This window comes from Fusarium vanettenii (genome assembly GCF_000151355.1).
Source record: "Fusarium vanettenii 77-13-4 chromosome 3 genomic scaffold NECHAsca_2_chr3_3_0, whole genome shotgun sequence".
NCBI lineage: Eukaryota > Fungi > Ascomycota > Sordariomycetes > Hypocreales > Nectriaceae > Fusarium > Fusarium vanettenii.
The window spans coordinates 133,225-153,753 of NW_003315880.1; the positions used below are offsets into that span (position 1 = coordinate 133,225).

The 20,529-nt window shown below is 50.5% G+C and overlaps 7 protein-coding genes across 7 annotated transcripts; 4 read left to right on the plus strand and 3 right to left on the minus strand.

The window, feature by feature from the left end:
* Positions 1-431: 431 nt before the first annotated feature.
* On the minus strand, positions 432-1,634 carry NECHADRAFT_77330 (uncharacterized protein; the record flags this gene model as incomplete). The annotated part of the gene is made up of 1 exon (XM_003052822.1): positions 432-1,634. The coding sequence occupies one exon, from the start codon at positions 1,632-1,634 to the stop codon at positions 432-434; it is 1,203 nt and encodes a 400-aa protein (XP_003052868.1).
* Positions 1,635-2,298: 664 nt separating this feature from the next.
* On the plus strand, positions 2,299-5,149 carry NECHADRAFT_77331 (uncharacterized protein; the record flags this gene model as incomplete). Its single annotated transcript, XM_003052363.1, has 11 exons — positions 2,299-2,341; positions 2,400-3,013; positions 3,101-3,173; positions 3,230-3,485; positions 3,676-4,018; positions 4,079-4,208; positions 4,268-4,417; positions 4,476-4,488; positions 4,688-4,857; positions 4,888-4,937; positions 5,042-5,149. The coding sequence occupies 11 exons, from the start codon at positions 2,299-2,301 to the stop codon at positions 5,147-5,149; spliced, it is 1,950 nt and encodes a 649-aa protein (XP_003052409.1).
* A 580-nt stretch (positions 5,150-5,729) lies between these two features.
* NECHADRAFT_36240 (uncharacterized protein) lies at positions 5,730-7,382 on the plus strand (the record flags this gene model as incomplete). The annotated part of the gene is made up of 11 exons (XM_003052364.1): positions 5,730-5,776; positions 5,834-5,925; positions 6,035-6,135; positions 6,191-6,210; positions 6,260-6,332; positions 6,391-6,532; positions 6,593-6,657; positions 6,712-6,840; positions 6,894-7,009; positions 7,083-7,246; positions 7,309-7,382. The coding sequence occupies 11 exons, from the start codon at positions 5,730-5,732 to the stop codon at positions 7,380-7,382; spliced, it is 1,023 nt and encodes a 340-aa protein (XP_003052410.1).
* A 1,216-nt stretch (positions 7,383-8,598) lies between these two features.
* NECHADRAFT_77333 (uncharacterized protein) lies at positions 8,599-9,726 on the plus strand (the record flags this gene model as incomplete). Its single annotated transcript, XM_003052365.1, has 1 exon — positions 8,599-9,726. One exon carries the CDS (start codon positions 8,599-8,601, stop codon positions 9,724-9,726), a length of 1,128 nt encoding a protein of 375 aa, XP_003052411.1.
* Positions 9,727-10,887: 1,161 nt separating this feature from the next.
* NECHADRAFT_77334 (uncharacterized protein) lies at positions 10,888-12,815 on the minus strand (the record flags this gene model as incomplete). The annotated part of the gene is made up of 6 exons (XM_003052823.1): positions 10,888-11,045; positions 11,114-11,431; positions 11,775-11,895; positions 11,954-11,988; positions 12,050-12,517; positions 12,581-12,815. The coding sequence occupies 6 exons, from the start codon at positions 12,813-12,815 to the stop codon at positions 10,888-10,890; spliced, it is 1,335 nt and encodes a 444-aa protein (XP_003052869.1).
* A 1,629-nt stretch (positions 12,816-14,444) lies between these two features.
* On the minus strand, positions 14,445-15,648 carry NECHADRAFT_35867 (uncharacterized protein; the record flags this gene model as incomplete). Its single annotated transcript, XM_003052824.1, has 2 exons — positions 14,445-14,602; positions 14,655-15,648. Coding segments are annotated over 2 exons (1,152 nt in total), but the record flags the coding sequence as incomplete, so codon positions are not given.
* Positions 15,649-16,493: 845 nt separating this feature from the next.
* Positions 16,494-17,674, plus strand: NECHADRAFT_77336 (uncharacterized protein; the record flags this gene model as incomplete). Its single annotated transcript, XM_003052366.1, has 2 exons — positions 16,494-16,987; positions 17,038-17,674. The coding sequence occupies 2 exons, from the start codon at positions 16,494-16,496 to the stop codon at positions 17,672-17,674; spliced, it is 1,131 nt and encodes a 376-aa protein (XP_003052412.1).
* Between the last annotated feature and the right edge of the window lie 2,855 nt (positions 17,675-20,529).

Sequence of the window (20,529 nt, forward strand, 5' to 3'; positions counted from 1 at the left end):
TGCGTGGAGAGGGTGGCAGGTGGTTATTCGGAGATGTGTTGGGGGGAGGTCTTTTAGGGCTGACCGGTTAGAAAGCAGATTGAAAGCAGGATCACTTCATAGCGACCAAGAGAGAGTTTCAGTCATGGATATGGCAGCCTCTGTCAAGGTTTTATTTTTAATAATCGATCATTTCCTTGGGCTCATTCTGGCTTTCTGTCTATTCTAGTCCCCTTCTATCACCCTTTGAAGGAAGACCCAATCATCCACTCTTGGCATGTAAAAGTGTGTTCTGGTCCGCGGGAAGATGTTGTGGCGGGTCACAGTAGTATTAACGAAGACAGAACTTAAGGGAGAGCAGTACGATTCCATTCATTGCTAACAAACTATCCGCTTGAAAAAACAAGGCTACGGAGAGAACGAGAAGGAGGGGGGGGGGGAGACAGGCCACTTCACCGGTTCGCGGTGCTTGGACCAGACTCCTGGCCGATCCCTTGAGTCAGAGATTGGCCATCCTCGAGACTGGGCAGCTTCTCGGTGTCAAGATTTGGCTGTTCAGGGGCACCGGCTTCTGGATATTGGTTATCGTCTGCATGTTTATTGTCGCCCGCCTGTCGATTATCGTCTGAGGGTATCGGCCGGACAGTATCGACGTCCACCACAGCAGGCTTCGAAAACTTGGTGTAGCCATTCCAAACAAGGCGAATCTCGGGAAAGACAATAAACCCAGGCTCGTTTGCCTCCCACACAGCCTCCCACTCAGAGGGTTGAGCCAGAAGATGAAGGGCGCTGTTGGCAGACGTCTCAAGGATTCCTGTGATGCACCTCTCGATCGTATCCTCCTCCTGCCGTACCCGATCGTTTCTGAGGGACTCCAGGTGCAGGACATCGATAATGACGGGAACCATGGCGAGCGTTCTTTCCTCCCTTGGGTCACCCTCCTCAAACCAACGGGGTGGGAGCGGGAGTAGGGTAAAGGGGTCCAGCAGTAGAAGGAACAAGAGTTCACGCCAAATACCAATCAAATCATCTCCTGCGCTCTTATTAACCTGGATTCTGTTCTTATAGTCGAGTTTTAACTTACTGCCTGGGTTGTCATGAGGGACGTTTATGAGTTGGTAGCAGCTAGCGATCTCCGGGGGTAGCAGGCAGTCTTGGGGAGGACAATTTGGGTGCATGCGCTTGAAGACAAACTGTGCCAGGAAGCATTTCACTGCCGATGCTCGTGTAGCTGTGTTGGAGATGGACGCGGACCAGGTTCCGCCATTGATAGGCTTCCCGGCGAGGCGGACGAGTTCGTTTTCGTCGAAGAGAGACTCTGGAACAGGCGGCTGTGGTTGGAAGGGGGCCTTGAGGCACATCCCGACAAATCTATCGATGGAGCGTTCGAATTCGACGGCTTCTGCGATTTGCGGAACGCTCATCAAAGGGATCATACGAAAACCGAACCGTCTCACTGAATCAATCCTGGGGTCTGCTTCCCGCCGGTTCATTTCTCGCAGGTGTTGTGGAATCTCCGGCCAGGTATGCACAGGCTCTCCGTCCTGGACGATTTGGATGGTGGGAGTCCTAGGAATGAACCAGACGAGAATCAAGGCTCCGACAAAGCCGGCAACAACGCCGATGCCGATGGCCTGGCCAACATTGAGACCCATGGTGAAGATGAAGAAGGTGTGGAAAGTGAAGAAGATGCAGAAGACGAAGGAGATGTGGAAGGCGATGGAGATGTGGAAGGCGATGGAGATGTGGAAGGCGATGCGCTGGAGGCTCCAACTTGCTTTTGTACAACTGGCCCGCCCATTACTCAGGCCGACACAGCCGCGGGCAAGGAAGGATTGTGCCTCCCTGCATAAAGAGGCGTTTGTGCCGTGGCGGCTTGGCTGATTGGATTGCCTTCCCAAGTTATTCATGTTGGTATTGTTGTTTGCTTGTGCTATTAGCGGCTGGTGATGGAGGTGTGCTAACTACCGAGACCCTTAGGGGTGTCTCGACTCATGTGTGAGGTACCTTTACACTCGCCTCACCAGGACTAACCAATTTTGGCCTCCTGGCGATGGCATCCATGCAGCTCTCCGAAAGTCACGTATTGGAATTATGACCTCCAGCTCCATCTGGCTGGTGACTTCCTGGACTTGCCTGTTGCTTCCTGAGGCATCCAAGTCGGTCGGTCAGGAAAGGATGTCATAATGGCCAGGGCAGCCATCGATTTGCTCCCCAAGCCTATTGCTCCCCAAGCCTACTTTCCTCTCATCAACTTGAAGCTCACCCAGTCTTTCTTGATATACCCAATTCGGCATTTATTCGCTCAGCATACCTAAGATGGCATTCGATCTGATCGTCGGCATTGACTTTGGCATGAGTGGTAAGAACCCCTTCTCATTGACTCGTTCCAATGCACACTCTAACCAGTGCCGACACAGGCACGGGAGTCGCTTATCACCAACCCGGGACCGCTCCTGACCCGACCAAAATCGACGACGTGACCTACCTCATGTGGGGGATCGACAAGACGATCGAGAAAGTCCCGACAAGACTCGTATACACACAAGACGGCCACAGGAGGGAGCTCATCTCCTGGGGAACGGACATTCCCGCGGACAACAAGGCCATTCTTGTCGAAGAATGGTTCAAGACAAAGTTCGGGGAGCCAGATGCTGACCAAGCAAAAGTCGAGAAGCTCTTTCTCGACTATTTGAGTCGACTGCATTCAGAGCTGGCCCGGCGGTTCACCCGCGATGTACTGTCCGGGAAACCCTGGGCCGAGGCAAACGTTGCTGTCTACCTCAGCGCACCCAGCATCTGGGATGCGGCTATGGTCGGTCGTTTCAAGGCCTTGGTCGAAGACGCAGGCTTTGGCCAAGCCCAAAACGCTGTCCACGGCAGCGGTGTTCGTACGGTTGATGTCAGTCTAGTCGAGCCACAAGCAACGGCAGCTCTCCATCTCTGCACAAAAAACACGCCGGTCAAATTCAATGTCAGGAGCCCCAAGCTTTGTCGCTCAATGCTTGCTGACAACTGTTGTTTAGAACGGACAGTGTGTCATGGTCGTCGACGCCGGCGCCGGCACAGGGGTACACCCTAACCCCCGAGTGCCACTAGTTCTCTGGCTGACTGATCCCAGGACTTCTCCCTCCTGAGAGTTAAGAACGATGAGCGGGGTGCTTCTCGGCTGGACGAGGAGTCCCCTGTCCATGGTAAGTGGGCTTTTGCCTCTGGTGGCGATGATGGTAACTGACTGAACCCCCGAAAGGCGGCAGGATTGGGTCCTCTTACATTGACCAAGAGCTTCAAACCCGCATCGTAGAGGTCATCCAACCCCACAGTCATCTATTCAACTGCAAAGTTGAAAAGGTGGCATGGAGCATGAGAAGCAGCGACGCCTTCCAGGAAGCCAAACACCTCTTTGGGACAGACGAGGCACAGCCAGGGATTCCTGTGCCTCACCTGAAGGACCCTGGAAGCAGTCTGGGCGATCGGATTCAGGATGGATTGCTGATAGACATCCAGTAGGTCCCGAAGATGAAGGCTAATGTTCCCGTGACTGACGCAATGTAGGAATGACCTAGAAGACGCCTTCGATAAGCAACTAGACAAGATGCAACAGCGCATCCTAGATTTGATGGACAACTATCATACTAGCGGGAGAGTGGCAAGTTTTACAGCTTCATTTTCATGTCAACGGTACTAACAATCTAGGCAGCACTATCTGTTGCTTTCTGGAGGGCTGGGTAGCTCAGCCTACGTCCAAAAGAAACTCGGGGAATTCTGCACCAAGGAGGACCGCCTCAAGAACACACGGGTGATAGTGTCCCGTCACCCTCGCATGGCCGTTTCAATGGGCCTTGTCTTTGATGCTGTGAGCAACCGGTCATTGTTGGCCGAGGTCTGTTGTCGGAATTCATTCGGCCTGGTGTTCCGGATGCCAAATGACAACTCGCTGGTGTCAAGATGGACAGCAAAGTTGAAAGGGTTCAAGCTATGGGGTTTGCGTCGCAAGCAAGACCCTCTCACTAGTGGTGTCAATTGGTTCATCCAGCAAGTAAGTTTGCTTCACCGTATCTCTTGTCTCAAACACGTCCGCCTGCTGATACGGTTCAAGGACGATAAAATTGTCAACGGTGAAGAGAAGTCCTATACCTACAAAGCCTGCTTCAAGGCTGGTGGGCCGCGCGTCTGCGACATTGAAATCATTGCATCTTCGAACGAGACTCAATTGTCATCCGAGAAAGGTATACCTACAACCCAATCACACCCAAATATTGTATACATCAAGCTGACGGATCTAAAGATCACCCGCAAAGTCGTATATTGATGCACGTCGACTTCAAGCATTCGACCCCATTCACAAAATCTACCACCTGGCGGCGAGAATCGTACGTCACATTTGCTTTTTCGGTCAAGGCGACCATTGAGCCGGCTGAGGTGAAGTTCCGCTGTGGTGAGTAGACGTCCAGGCAATTGACCTAGTCGTACCACTGACCTTGAATAGTCGATAGCAAGGGGAAGGAGGTGAGTAAGGGGGTTCGTTTCTCTGCCGATGGCGGTCATGGCTTTCGCCCGCTTCTCATGGGTTTGGGCGAAGATGAGGAGTAGGAGAAGAGCAAGCAGTGTGAGGATTTGGGCGCTTGTGGCTGGTAGATATCGCTGGTTTCTTGTTCTTCTTGTCGTTCTGTTGTTTCGAATCAGCGGCCACATGACGCATATGTAGCTCGCGATACCGTGGTTACCTGGATACCAAGGACAAGGTTTCAGGCAATATTCGATTCCTTTTCAGGCTTCTTGACAATGTCCAAGGCAAAACCGTGTGCTTTTACCTTGAACTCTCCACAACCTACCCTACTGCGGTCCTGAACAGAGTGGGGTTGGCCACCAGCAGGGGTACATGGCGGCTGCATTGACTGTGTTCAGAGATCACCAGCGCCAGGGCCGAGCTTCTCTTTTCGGGATCATCTTCCTGCGTAAGTAGAACTTGATTGCCCGGTCCATACGACAATCACAAGTTCTCGACACATAAGAGATGGCTCAAATATGGGATATGAGCAATTAGTTAACTTGCGGACAGAAAGAGCATCTTTCTTCCACTCTGCGGGTACCTGCTGGGGAGAGAATACAAAATCGGGGAAATCTAAAGTTTGGTAGCTCGAGCCTAACTTGTTATCCGAGCCAATAAGTGGTGAGGACTACCCCAACCCCCTGGAAGCTAACTAGGAAGATGGTGTGTACGCATTGTTACAACCAACAACGCCAATTTGATCAGTGTTTCAGACACCGGCCGACACCTACTTGAAGAAATCTCACTGTACCTCTAGATGCTTCTACAACTCAACCTCGTTTTCACAACTAGACTTGTGATTGCCTTCGCAGAAGACATGGCATGGATGAGTGAGGGCAATGCATTGCTTCTGGTTTCAAGCAGTGGGGAAGAGCCTCCAGCATTAGCTCGTCCTTAGTTGTCCTCAGAGGTACCTCAACAGGTCCATTCCCGTACTCCTAAGCCACTGCTGGATGGACTTGGGCGTTCTCCGCTCAAACCCAAGAGCTGACCGACAAATATGATTGGAGCGCCTCAACTCCAAGATTTGTAATCGTTAAATCGCTCTTCCATGAGCAATACACTCCGCAATTGCCGCTGCGAGTTCTTGTGCGCATATAAAAGCCTCGGTCGCCCTGAGATTCGAAGCGAAAAATCTCATTCAATCACGCCACTTTGAAAGAAATCGCAACTTTATACCGGAAAACCCTTGTTCACAATGTCTCTTGGCAGGACAGTTCTTCTCAACAGCGGGCACAAGATCCCGTGAGTGCGCCAAAATTACCGCGATGCGGGGAAGATGGCTGACGTATTCGGTGATAGCCAGCTGGGTTATGGAACCTGGCAATCGTCGCCCGGCGAGGTTGCTTTGGGAGTCTTTGAGGCTCTGAAAGTTGGGTACAGGCATTTGGTAAGTTCATCATTCTTACTTGTCAGTGGTGTTGTGCCTCTGCTAACATGAGATCAGGATCTTGCCAAAGTGTATGGATTGATCCCTTGACGCGCTTATCTGGTGCTCCACAGCTAATGTTATTTGCAGGTACGGAAACCAGCCTGAGGTTGCTGAAGGTTTGAAGAGGGCTTTTAAGGAGATTCCAGGTCTTCGACGTGAGGACGTCTTCATCGTAAGTACCATCTCCCCAACTGGAGCTCAGAAGCTAACCCAGGTCGTGTAACCAGACATCCAAGTTGTGGAACTCGTGCGTACTCTTCCTGTCTTGCTAATTGCTTCACTCACACCCTACACAGTCAACACGATCCCGAGATTGTTGAAGCTGCTCTCGACGACTGCTTGGAGGAGCTTGGTCTCGAGTATCTTGACGTAAGCAGCCTTCGGAACATGGACCATGACATGATGTTGCTAGCCTAACACTTCCAAGCTCTACCTCGTTCACTTCCCAATCTCGTTCAAGAAGAGCTCCGTCCATGTCGGTCAGGACCTGTTCCCACTCACTGGCGGCAATCAGCCCGAGGGTGACGTCGTCATTGACGACACCATCTCGATTGTTGACACCTGGAGAGGTAAGTAGAAATTCCTTGCCTATGTCTAACTCCAGTCACTCATGCTGGTGGAATCTACAGCCATGACCAAGTTGCCTAAATCAAAGGCCCGAGCAATCGGAGTGTCCAACCACACCGTTGAACATGTAAGCTGAATATTTGTGACACTTCTGGACAGGCTAACAGAAGTACTATTTTAGCTCAAGGCGATTATCGACGGTACATCTGTTGTTCCAGCGGTCAACCAGATTGAGCGCCATCCCCTGCTCAGACAGGACGATCTGATTGCCTTCTGCAAGGAAAAGAACATCCACATTACCGCCTATTCCGTATATCCTCCCAGTCACTGTCTCGTTCGATGTTGAACTAACTCTGAAAATAGGCTTTCGGAAACAACATGCTCAATATCCCATTGCTGTTCTCTCATCCAGACATCAAATCACTGGCCGAGAGACTCTCCCGTGAGAGAGGGCAAGAAGTCACCCCAACTCAAGTCTTGTAAGCACCGTCGGGTACCTTTACAGAATGTCAGTGCACATTAATCTAACACGGCCTTTCCACCTCGTTGTAGGCTTAGCTGGGCTCAGAGCGGTGGGCACAGCGTCATTCCCAAGTCGGTCACCCCGGCTCGCATCGCTGCGAACTTTGAGGAAATCGACCTGTCCGCCGACGACCTCCGAGTGGTTGAGGGAGTAGGCAAGGAACAGAGACGGTTCAACATCCCGTACATTGCAAGTAAGTGATGGCTTGGTTCCCCATGCGCAAGTGATGATACTAATCGAGGGAAACCCAAACAGACAAGCCACGGTGGGACATTAATCTTTTTGGCGACGAGTCTGAAGCGCCAGCAACGCATAAGATCATTATCTAGGCCAATCTTGCCTGTGTCTTCGGTGAGGGTCTCGGAGGGACAGGAATGGGATGGGAGCTCGCCTATGTACTTGGTCATTCTGGTCTCAGTGGTGGTCCATGTATCGAGATTACCTTGGTACATATTCCTGAAAAAGTAAAGCATCTCGTCTCGCGGGTTCTCATGCTGGTTGCCGACCCTCCCGTCATTCTTACATAGCAATGATCCATGATGTATCATGCATGTAGTTCCTGGTGAGGTATCCATTCAAGCCCACTATCTCGTGTACGTCAATTGTGATAATGCATCCAAAAAGCAATACGAGCCATCTGCCGCAGCAGAAAGTAACAAAGATCATAAAATAGCGAGAACGTTACAACCAAATCGTACAAGGCCAGGTCCATCATCTCTAACCGGGTTTCGAAAAACGGCCATAGCTATCTTCACGCTTGGAACTGCATGAGGAGGTACTTTCATAAAACCTTTAATTGCGGTGTTCTGGCTCTAGTCTGTCTCAGGCCCTTCAGCGGGCGTTCAGATCAACTGCCTAACGACCAACATCAGCCGCTCTGATATGACGCAATATGCAGGCTGGGCATATTCACATCACAGCAATCTCGGTAAGGGACCAAAAGATAAAAACTAATGGCTGCGTTTCTTGATTGGGAATGGCCACTTGCTGATCAATACATCACTTGAGCCTCCAACACGTGGCTCCGGTGAGGGCAATCAATGAGGTTCATTGCGATACGAGGACGCCTGCGCTAATGTATGAGCCGTAGAGAACAACAAGCACTATCATTGGCCGTTTCATTTGACTAGGTTCTCTGGGAATACCCATTCGTGCTTTCTTTCCGCCTCCCCCCAATCTCACTTGCGCCAACCCCTTGTCTCAGATTCAGTTGATCCACGTTCATCAGACGATTTGGGTCCCGGAATGAGAGCCGTACTTGACCATGGGTTGGTGGAACATTCCCGAGAGTTTGAATAGCGATGAATTCGTGTAAAATATAATAAGACTAAAACACATTATATAAATCCAAGCGACGGAAACCAGTCTGGTTACAACAACTTTTGGTAAACCAGTCACTCTTTTTCCACTTCTTCTTACACTCGTTTGAAACACAAGCGTTGTACGCAGTTCGCTCTTTACTTCCTGTTCTCATCACTTCTTCTTTTATATCTTTGTCTTACACTTAAGCCAGACAGAAAAGCATTCCAAGGCAAAGGGGATAAAATGAGAATCCAACCACTTCTTTTGACTGCTTATGCGACCCTTGCTGTCGGCCGAGCTCTGCGATGCAAGCCCCATGAGCATCTCTCGTACCATCGCAGCCAGTACACTTTGCCCGGAGGAGAGCTGGCCTCAGTCACTCCCGGCATTTCAACGGGTGAAGCTGCTACTTCGCATGGCTACAACACTCCCTCGTCCCTACCCCTAAATACGACCACCTTGGCCAACCTTGTTCGTACAAGCGGCTTAACTGAGGATCATTCATCCTCCAGACTTCCAGTGCAGACTTCTCTACCTACAACTGCGTCTTCCCTTTCCGCATCGACCACCATCATCACTACTGTGCAAACCACTTCTTCAACCGCTTCAACAGAGGTAACCAAGTCCAGTAGTGTACCAGAAACTGCCGACTCTGACAAGCGACCCAAGAAGGGCATGTCCTTCACCAACCAAGAGGTAGCACAAGCCTGGGGTCAAAAGAAGATTGGCTGGGCTTACAATTGGTGGACCGGTCGAGGTGACATCCCAGAGGAGATGGAGTATTATCCCATGGTCTGGTGTCCTACCAAGATTGGTGTGGACGGCTGGACAAAGGATGCCGAAACTGCCATTGCTTCTGGATCTAAGCATCTGCTAGGTTTCAACGAGCCAGATCAACACGGGCAGTGCGACATCCCAGTGGAGCAGGCTGTTGAGGGATACAAGAATTACATGAACAAATTCAAGGGACGAGCTCTCCTTGGTTCACCGGCCGTCACCAATAATCCCGCTCCTCGAGGTCTCGATTATCTCGGTCGGTTCCTTGAGCAGTGTGGAAACGATTGCCGTGTCGATTTCCTCGTAACGCACTGGTACGGGGTGGAGCAGAATGGAGTCTGGAACTTCCAGCGTCATGTCAACAATACCATCGAGCTCGCCGAGAAACACGGTATTTCGCAGGTCTACATTACCGAGTTTGGGATGACGGGAGCCGACGTCAAGACGACCAGTGCTTTTATTGAAGAAGTTGTTCCCTGGCTGGACCAGAACGAAGCAGTCGGTGGATATGCGTACTTTGGATTCTACGACGGCATTCTGATGAAGGCCGATGCTATCAGTGAGCTTGGCCAAGCCTACGCAAGGGCGGGCTAGAAGCTTGTGGTAATCATCCTGCTTTACAGGGAGAATATCCTCTTGCCTTGAACCCTCTTCTTCTCTTCTGCTCGGACCCAAACAGTCTTTGTCTTTCTTTTTCTCCGTTGTTACCTACTATTTACTGTACTTGGCTGTGCTGGACCTCAGCCTCAAGCATACATCTCTGAATAAAATAGCCCCTGTTCAGCTGGCTCTGAACTTTTGTTACACGCCCTACGAAGTGACATAGCTTGCAGATAATCACTGGCCACTCTATTAAAGAGTGGCTTAGCCTTATCCCATCCCAAAGATCCTTTAGATAGATTATGGCAACCTAGGCTAGCCCAATGCCAGTGTTCTCTCTCCTCGCTCACGAAGATTCCCGAAAGGCCCTGCCGTAGGTTCCGAGTCGTGTCATTTCATAAATATCCGCGGACTGCGCGGAACGACGGAGAAGACTGACGTGAAAGAAAAAGTAATAATTGCCATTGCTTAACAATCATTCGGGACTTATCAGGAGCCGCCTATCGCGTCGAATTAACCCGAAGGCGGCGGCCGCCCCTAACAAATTTGATAGGTTAAGCGAGTGTACAGGGGTGAAGATCGACATCGATCGTATGACTCCCCCGAAGCTAGGATGCGGCGGCAGTCGGGGAACCGTGTTCTAGGCAATAGCGTTGGCACAAGTGGTTAATTAAGGAAGAGTTCGAATCACCTGCGACGTCGATCGTTGCTCACCACTTCGGCCTCGAGAACGAACTAGGTCTTTGAGCTTCCACAAAGCAGGGCGCTATGGGCCGGGTCAGATAACTAACGAAAAGAGAAATTTGGATTGCATCTATACCTTAGCATGATATTAGAGGGTGAATGTTGCTGAGGGTGACCGCATTGTGTCCAAGGCAGTTGAGACCTCCGACTCTGACATAGACAGGGGTAGAAAATTACCAATATGCTAGGAATTTTAAATAATAGCAGATGAGGCAATTCTTAAACTGTTTTCGTCTTCATTACTGTAAAGCCCTTCTCTCCCAATACCCTTTGCCCATCTTTCATAGGTGGTTCTATTCTCCGTGGTCAAGGTCCATCACCTCCCGGAACGACGGCCACAAACTGGCGGACCACGCCTGGCTCAACAGCGAAGCCATCAAGCCAGTCCTGATAAGGCACCACGATGTAATCCTATATAGTCTTGCCCTTTTTGAGAAGTCTGCTGCGATGGAGAGAGGTATTAGCAGTTTCGACGGCCGTTTCGCCTGAGATGACGTTGACGTTGCCCGAGTAGATCTTGACGGCGTATTTCTTCTGGGAGGAGAAGCCAATCCACATTGCCTCGCGCTCTAATAAGATAAAGAAGTCTCCCGCATCAGCTACCCGAGTCTAGACGTAGAAGGTCGTCGTCACTCACGGAACATGGGAAAGAAGAGGCCGCCCTTCTGGGCCATCACTGAGGGAAGCTTTGCTGCGTATTCGCCGACATTGAACAGCGGGAACTGACCGAGTGATGGGGGCAGCTTGTTCTCGTCGAAGTTGTCTGGTAAACGAACGGTTCGGTGAAAGGTGATTTCCAAGCCATCTAGCTTGATGGTGTCCGACAACGGGATTTTGGGATCCCACTGGGTGAGATCCTGCGCCGTTTTTAAAAGCTTTCTCGCAATGTTTTTGTGATGGGCCAAGGGAGTCTTGAAGATGGTGTGGATGGAAAGGGGGAAATGCGTATGAGTTTCTGGGAAATTTGAAGGTGTTTAAGTAGTTTTCTGGTTCTGGATAACCAGGGATCTTAAATAATAGCAGATACAGCAATGTTTAAAGTGTTTTGGTCTTTAGTACACGTCAAGCCCATATCTCCCTACAGCCCGTACGAATTTTGCCCATGCTTCGTCGGTAGTTTTGTTCTCCTTCCCAACCCAAGGTATCCTCGCCAACAGAAGTGCAAGACAATCCCTCCTGCAAAAACAAAGGCCGGAAAGTGAAATGACGTCTCCCATAACATTCTTGGACCCAAGATAGACAACCTTGGAACAGGGACCTGGGTTTGTGGTTTCTTGTCCACCACTACAGGGCAGCACTGTTCAGAATGTGGATGTCGAACGCCACGGTGTTCATCTCTCTGGCACTGTCGCCATACTCTGGATAGCCGGACAACCCGACGATTCTGTGTCGGTCTGTCGAGGCGTAAATCGTGTCCCCCTGTGCCATTGTTAGTGCCAAGATAAGAGATACAAGAGAAGCAACCTGAATCGCTTACATCCTGCACTTTGTGGTCGCCCAGGGTATCATCCGCTACGACAGTCAGCAAACATAAATTCCGACTTCATGAGAGATTAGTTGGGAGTGTCATTACGTCCTAAGAACTTGCCGTTATGACGGATGGTGTAAGTAGGGGTCATATTGTCACGATTGTCACGAGACTTGCAACCAGCGGTTCGAAGCGTGAAAATGAGATCGGTGATAGGAGTACCGTCATGAACCGAGAAAAACACGTTGGAAAACAAGCCGTGCAGTTTGATCGCATATCTCGGGCTTTTGAAGCGACCTTCATAACTTTCGGTCGGGGAACGGTCCAGACGAGAGATCTCAAAGCGCAGCATCCCCATGGTATCATGACCAGCATCCTGAGACTCACAGCCCGGTGGGAGCACCAGGGTGTAATTCTGAGCGAAACTTCCGCCTTGAATGAGGTTTAGACGATGAAGAGGGGGCTCCGTTGTGTCAACGGTCAGCTCTCCCGAGATGGCGTTGACACTGCCCGAGTAGATCTTGATGGTGTACTCCTTTTGAGAGGAGAAGCTGACAGACATGGCCTCGCGCTCTAAGGATTTACATGAACTCCATCAGCACCTCGCTACCTTGGTATCAGGAGACCGCGACTTACGAGACATGGTAATAACACGGTCACCTCTCTGGGCGACCTTCGCTGTGTGATCGCTGGCATTGAACAGCGGGAACGAGCCAATCGATGGAGGCATGTCATCGCGAGAAGAACCACCAGCAGCGGGAGTGAAGCGATTGAAGGTAATTTCCAAGTCATCCAACTTGATCGTGTCCGATCGCTGGATGTCGGGATTCCATTGCGTGAATGGTCCGACGATTTTGTCAGGAGCTTCCATGTCGTTGTTTTAGCTCAAGGTCGTTTCTTAGAGTGCTGTAGATGTAGAAGTAAAAAGATGTTGTGGAAGGATTGAAAGTCTCTCCTGGTGGGATTTGAAGCTGCTTAAGTAGTTGGCTGGTTTTGAACGTGCCGACGTGCTCTTGATTCAGTCCCACAGGCATGATTCTTTCCAGGTCTGCACTTTACCGAAAGTTGGAGAACCTCATGGTCAATGACGAAGATATAGATGAGCCCGTTTGTACCACATCATCAAACGCGGCACGCCACGTATCTGTTGTCTCGGGTCGCTGCATAGCTAGCGTCTGGAACTAGGCCTTTCACTCAAAGAACTGTTTGGGCCGAAAGGGAAGGCGTTGGCAACGGAGATGCAGCATTTGAACTAATGTGCTCATCTCTGAGCGACTTTCAACCCAGGCGGCACATTTGTTTGGCCTCTCATGTCATAGACACGTAGGTATGAAGCGGTTGTTGGCAACGGCAAGCTGCCGGTGTGACGGCCCGGGAGGTGAACAACTCACGGGCTACAGCTTGTGGTGACAAAGGAAAGATACCTCATGATCATGCATCAATAATCACGTAGTTCAGCAAACGTCATTTCTGTTGAACAGGTGTGTAAGTCTTATCTCCAGCAAGGCCAACTTTCGTTGGGAACAGAGCCTGTTGAGCATAGCCACCGGACAATTATGCCGGGATCCGGATTTCCCGCTTTCATATGCTGCAACATCTACAAAGTGTCTCGAATGTATGATGAAACGAGACATAGTGCCTTGCCTTCTCTCATGGATGGCTTTGCATACTGAGCCAGGCCCGGACCAAGGCCGGTAGTCCGAGGAAAGTGTGGGGCACCATCGGCGGCTCTCGGCACTCCGTCATCTCCGGCCGAATTCACCTTCGGGACGACAACGCGGTCCACAACGTGGGTCATCCTTGCATCCACTCATGAAAAATCTGCTCACGATGCAGAGAGACCCCATCAACTTGTTTAACAAGCCCGCTTCCCATCGGCCGCGTGGCCTAATGGCTAAGGCGCTAGATTTCGGTCTCTGAGCTCCCGAACTCTCTAGAGATTCCAGGTTAGTTCATTCATAGCATTATCCATCGAATCCCCCACTAACATCATTCAAAGGTTCGAATCCTGGCGTGGTCGAATGATCAAGCTCAAATTCCTTTTTTTGTCAAATTTTCCTTGCGTGGGTACGGGGTGGTTCTTTTTGCCCCGTAGCCCTACTCATGCATGTTGAGGTCGTTTACCAACTAACTTCTTTGTTCAAAAGGACCCATCTAGAATATGAGTTTACATGGATCTTCCTGCTTGGGTTCCTTTTGACAAGTCTAGATAGACCTACCCTAAAGTAAAGTTGAAATCCTATCCTTTTCTCTTTAGAATCATTGCGAGAATCTAGGAAAGGTTCATACCATGTACTTATACCTAATTCAAATGCTTGATTTATACCTATATTCGTCTAGAAGGCAGACTGTCCCGATTTTGGTTACTTAGCCAGGTCTCTTGGGAAGCCATCGGTGAACATAGCAAAGAAACTCACACCAGCACACGACAATATTGAAACCCCGATCGAAAGACACTGTCACCTGAAACATGCCCATACAGCCGAATAGGTCAGCCTAGTTACAGTGATGCCTTAGGACGCCACTTCGCATATGGATGACCGTCTAGACCGGGAACGAGGTGATCCACGGCACCCGTGTTCACCAATCCAGGGTGGACTTGAGAGAGATCAGTGATACCACAGAGTCTCATTGTTGTCTCGAGTTCGTCTTTGAGTACTATAAAGCAATTAGCCCCCTGCCAAAATTAGCTTTTCGAGCAAGTACTCACTCTCGACATATTTCTTGACACCCTCTTCACCATAGTTCAGAGCGTATGAAAATCCTCTGCCCACACCCACAGCCTTTGCCCCCAGACAGAGTGCTTTGAAGACGTCCGTTCCACGTCGAATACCTCCATCTACCAAGATCTCTAGCTGGTCAAATACATGAGGGCAGTTCTTCTGCAGCTCGAGCAGTAGTAGGATGGTCGCCGGGCTAGTGTCCAAGTTTCTGCCGCCGTGGTTACTTAGAACGATGCCATCCAATTTGTGCTCAGCCGCGAGCTTGGCATCCATGGCGGTCATGACACCCTTGAGCACAATACGACCAGACCAGGCCTTTCGCAACCAAGCGATGTCTTTCCAGCTGAGCGAGGCATCCACCCAGTTGCCCATGATGCGCCCGTAACCGCCACCCTTGCTGTCACTCTTGGCCTTGGAACCGCTTGGAATAGAAAGTCCTTCTTCGGCCTTTGCTCGTTCGTCTGCTTCTCTCTTCCCGGGCACCGGGCCATCGACAGTGACAAAAATTGCCTTGATGCCCAATGCCTGAACTCGTGCGAGGAGATCTTCGCTCTTGCTCCGGTCCTTGTTGACGTATAGCTGGTAAAAGAAGGACTGCCCAGCCTCTCCTTCTTTGACAATCTCTTCCACAGGGTAGGATGCTTGTGTCGAGATTGTCTGGATGACATTGCTCTCCTTGCATCCTCGCGCAACCGCCTTCTCGCCCTCAGGATGAATCAACTTGGCCATGGCAACCGGAGAGAAGTAGAATGGGACACCACTCTCACACCCAAGGATTCTCTGCTTGGTGCTAACTTTTTCAACATCGACCATGACACGAGGACGCAAGATCATTTGATCATAGCAAGCTGCGTTCATACCCTTTGTTATCAGATCCGTCGCTGCTGAAGAGTAAAAGGCCCATGCTTTGGGGTTGAGGGTCTTCGAGGCTACTTCCTCAAAGTCGAGAGTGCTAATCAAGGTGTCGAGGGGTGGCTTCTCTCCGGGCTGTGAGTCCACGGGAATCGTTGCAGTCGCCGGTGGAAGATTGGAAGCTGGTTTGCCATCCTGTTGGGTCTCGCTGCTAGGCTGGTCTATGTTAGCCAACTAGGCTTGCTTGGCGAACAAGCAAACAAGGTGCTGATGGGCAGGCACGCACCATGATGAAGGGATTATTGTCTAACGTAGGTAGGTAGGTAAAAAAAAAATTCGGGGTTCTTAGATGTCTGTTGCTATGTATTCAGCTTGAAACTCGCGGGGGATCAACCACCGAGAGGCGGGGCCAACTATTTACATCGTTGAGGGCCCCACGTAAGAGCCGCCATTGAGCCAATCAGAGAGTGTTAGGACCATTCACTCGGTGCTCTCGGGGTAACTGTTCGCAGCGGTTTAACCGAATTTAACAGGCGTTGAGTTACAAGATTACTAAGAAGGATTAACCGCGGCTTTTTCGCCGAGCTGGCAGGCTGACTTGATCGCGCCATCGGAATGCTCTCCGTTATTTAGCACGACGGATGTTGCATTGCTAATACCGTTTCTCAAAGGTAATTGGATAAAAGACGTAGATTTACAGCCACGGCCTGGAAGCCCTGTATGGCGTTGGCTGAAACTCAGGGACTCAAGGGTGAGGGCTAGCCAATTGGACAAGTTCAAATCATGTCAGATATTTTACTCAGATCGTGTACATACCTATGCGCGTTTCAGCAAGAACCCCGCTAATTTAATTCCTTGCGAGCTGAAATGAGGGGATCAGTCTCACCCGTACCCAACACATTTTCCCTCCTCCTCTTGATATCCTCTTACTTTTGAATTGATCCCCTCTTTCTGCTTCGTCCTCTAGCTCTACCATGCCGTTCCACTCGCAATCTCAGTCTTCATTCGTCGCCCGTCTGCCGCCCGAGGTTCGTGAAGCTATCTATCTCGAACTCTGGCGTTGTGTCGGCCTGCGGCAACACCTTGTCTCTCATACAAGGTATCACGATGGGAGATTAGGCGAGGTTCACTTGGCCCGATGGCCTTGTACGACAGAATTCTACGTCGGGAATCGCCTGCAAGAGGAGGTTGATGCCTTGCCTATCGAAATGTTCAATTCTGTCGGCAGGGTCGCAAACAACATTCCTTATCGTCGAAGAGATTTATCCTCGTGGATGAACCATTGGGCCTGCGAGGAGAGTTTCTTTGAATGTGTGGTCGAGAATTGGGACCCTGAACAATGTGAGAAACTCGAGGAATATGATGAACATGAATGTTGGTGCAGTATCAAGAAAGAGATGGCGGCGAAACGAAAAGATTCTTCGGCTCTAGGCTCGTATATGGCCATGCTATTGACATGCAAGCTCATGTGCGTGAATACGGCAACCCCATTGCACTCAATCTAACGAAGAAACGCAGATCCTCAGAATGCCTAAGATCCATCTACCAATCCACAACCTTTATTGTAACAGATTACTTGGCCATCCAAGGACTCTTCGGGTCTTGCAACACACACCCAATATTGAGGGCACGGAGGGGCTTCTACGAAGACCGCATAAAACCGCCCCCGGCCTTCCTCCAGTACACCCGTCACATCGAAATCTCGCTCGACCGGAACTACCCTCTGCACCATCGCTGCTGCTGGAGCATGGCCACAAGAAAAGAAGCTGATAAGAATTTGAGTTGCCAAGAAGGCGAGCCTTGCGACGACCTTGAGCCCAAGGTCCACGAACCCTGTGATTTTCACTGGCTACACCTCGAAAGATTCCAAAACCTACGAAGCCTGAAAATTTGGATTTCTACACACAATAGCAACCTCTACGGCGGTTTACTTACCCATCCCACCGGCCTTGAGGAGCTGGATTTCGAGAGACTGAGGACACTCCTCTCGGGTCTTACCAACCTTGAATCTGTTGTCTTGAGTGCCCCATTAAGCAAGCGTGTTGAGCCTGACGAAGGCTACGTTGAAGGCATTGCAGAGAAGGGAAGCCTGAAAGTTTGGAAAAGGGGTCAATTAATCCTTCTGGGGGTCAAATGGGACATGAAAGTTGGTTAGAGACGAAACATAAGCGACATGTGACGTGGTATGGATCACCGCTTTTCTAGGCCCTACGCTCGCCGGCTCAATTTCGGCTTAGCCCGCATCAGCCCATCAACTCTAAACTGGTCCCATTTCTAGGCATTTGGATTAATCCTTCACTCCTAGACCTTATCCCTGGCAGAAAGCTTGTTTAATTACGACAACGGACTTGATGAATATGCCTTGAGTTTCAGGAGTGGAAGTATTTGGGCCAGTGCGTAGGCGGAGCTACCCTAGATTCACCTTGAGATCCTGGGCATCTGCCCAGTTTAGACGATGAACGGGTGGAATATGAGCAGGATGAAGAAAGGCTAGCATTTCTCGAAATAAGGATAGATTAGACACGGAGACGAAGGGTCAAAATGCGCTCAATAATTACACGTTGGATGCTGTTGGGGTTAGTTCTCTTGCTACAAATCAAGACAATTTCGAGGCTGATGACTGCGCATGACGAAGAGTGGGGGTCGTGGGCCAAGAATGTGATGTCATGTTGGCTCTTGGCAACGGCTGAACTTGTGGGGCCACTTCCCTGTCACGCCACGAATAGAAGCTACCTACCATTCTGTAGAATTACTAGTAGGGAATAAGTACCTGTTAATCTATGCTAGTCGACTTTTACCCCGGTTAGGACTCTACAAGCTCCTTGACTGCCCAAGAGATAAGGGACTAGGTTTACAGACATGACCTTGGAAAATAATGACAGAGCTTATGTGAAGAACAAAGAGGCAAAATTGTTACTGTCATGGGCCAACGGTCATGACAAATGTATTTCATCACTTTGCTCAAGTCCTTGGCAAATTAAGGATATGAGAAGAAGACTAGAGTGCATTCCTTGGGCTTGACGGGCAGTGAGATTCGATGGAACGGACCTGATAATCACCTACTGCAATCCAATGAGCTCTGCCGCCTAACAACCGAGGGAAGGTCAATCGATACTTGTCAAGCCGGCAGGTTGTAGGCCAAGAATATCACAGAATGATACAGCAGAATGGGAATCAATGTCTCGAGGTTTGTTGCTTGACACTACACTCACCCGTTCGGAAAGTATCCGGTCAGTCTCAAGCAAATGACCTGTGCTGCTAAGCACGCAGAGACATAGGCGCGAGGTCCGGTGGTTTGCTGGGTCGCAAACCGGATATTGACACTGGTGAGTTTGACCTCGAGATAGGTGGATGATTAAGACCATGAGTTCTAAATAACAGTACTGGTTTGGAGTCGATGAAACTGGAAGTGTTGAAGGTACCAATGTTTGCGGGGGGGCATTGTGGGAAAGCAATGGCGGCATCGTCGAGCCAGGTCGATCATGGGAGACTGTTGACTTTGAAGCAGGCAGTTGGGGGTTGATTTGGCGTCTCATGTTTTTTTACTCCCGCGTGACGACTTGGCGGGCATGCCGAGAGTTACCAGCTGAAGATGGCTGTGGCGGGATGCTTACGACAGAAGTTCCGGGGGCATGGCTAACAGGTGCTGAGGTCGACGTGAAGGAGGAGCCGCGGTACGCTAAGAGCGGTGGATGTGTTGATTGAGAGAAAGAGGAACACGACCAGATGAGAGCAAACCAGCTGCAAAGCTTCAGGAATCGTAAGTCGTCGGAAATGGCGGGCATGAAGAGATCAGGAGGCAATACAGCCTGGCGAGTGGTGGAAAGACAACAGGAGACTATTTTCGCGGGGCTGACGAAAATAGTCTCCTGTATTTCCCCCGCCGCTGGGCCTGGGCCTGGTGTAGGCTCCATCGTATCTGGGAGCAGCCATCGACGCGTCTGTGAGAAGACCAGCAGCGCAGAGGATGGGGGTCGATTCGTGATGAGAATGGGGGCGTAGTTGCGGGCGCAAGAAATTGAGAGAGTTGTGCCGTTGTGTTATTGCGTTGCCTAATTATTGCATTGTTTGAATTTACCTCGGGTCACAGGCCGGCCGGGCTTGAAACGCTGCCATTTTCCTTGGCAACGTTACAACTCTACCCCCTTCTTCGAGCCCTTGACCAAGCGGATTGATGGAATACAGGCTTACTATCCCTTTTAGGCCGGGCCTCGTAAAAAGTCGTGCGCATTGATGGAACAATATACCTGGTCGTGCGACTTCTTCTAGAGATCGGGAGACTATAGTGGCGTGAACAGTTGCCGCTTATCCAGCGCCAAGAGCATATATCCTGGGCCCTCCCGCTCAAATTGAATGCCAAGCACAACCATCAATGCCAAGAGCGACCATCAGTCAGACGAAAAAGACGGTGAGTCCCCTTCCGAACCAGTAATATTTCACAGAGGCCTTGATCAACCACTCACTCCATTGATGGGAACCACGCCAAGTGGCATCTCACCACGGTCCTCACGGTCTGCTCAGCGGCTCGATGTACAGCTATCATCCCACCACGGACTTGACTCGCTCGCCTTGCCAGGTGAGAGGTCTCACCGCGTCCTTCGCGTCTCGGATTTCGAAGGGGACTTGATTCTTGGAATAGGGGTCGGGACAAACCGACGACCCCCACTCGGGGCCCCTCTCACGATCGTGGAGCCAAGAATCTCCCCACAAACGCCCTGCACACCAAGAGTCTTGGAAGGGCGGGAGGCCTGCCAGAAATGCCAAGAGGGTCTCGAATAGCTTCGAGTTCCATGTCATTCCAAAGCTTGCATGCGACAAGCTTTGACCAAGCTTTGTTCTGTGACCAGCATCTGCCGTTCTCTCGGAACAGTTCTTTGGTTGCCGCGGACCTTCTGTCGATGATCAAGAAGCACAGGCCATGAGTGAATTGTTTTCCATCCGTTTCATGGAATCATCCATGTCTCTACGAATCCAGCCCTGAAAATGCGCATCAACGTATGGACGACTTCC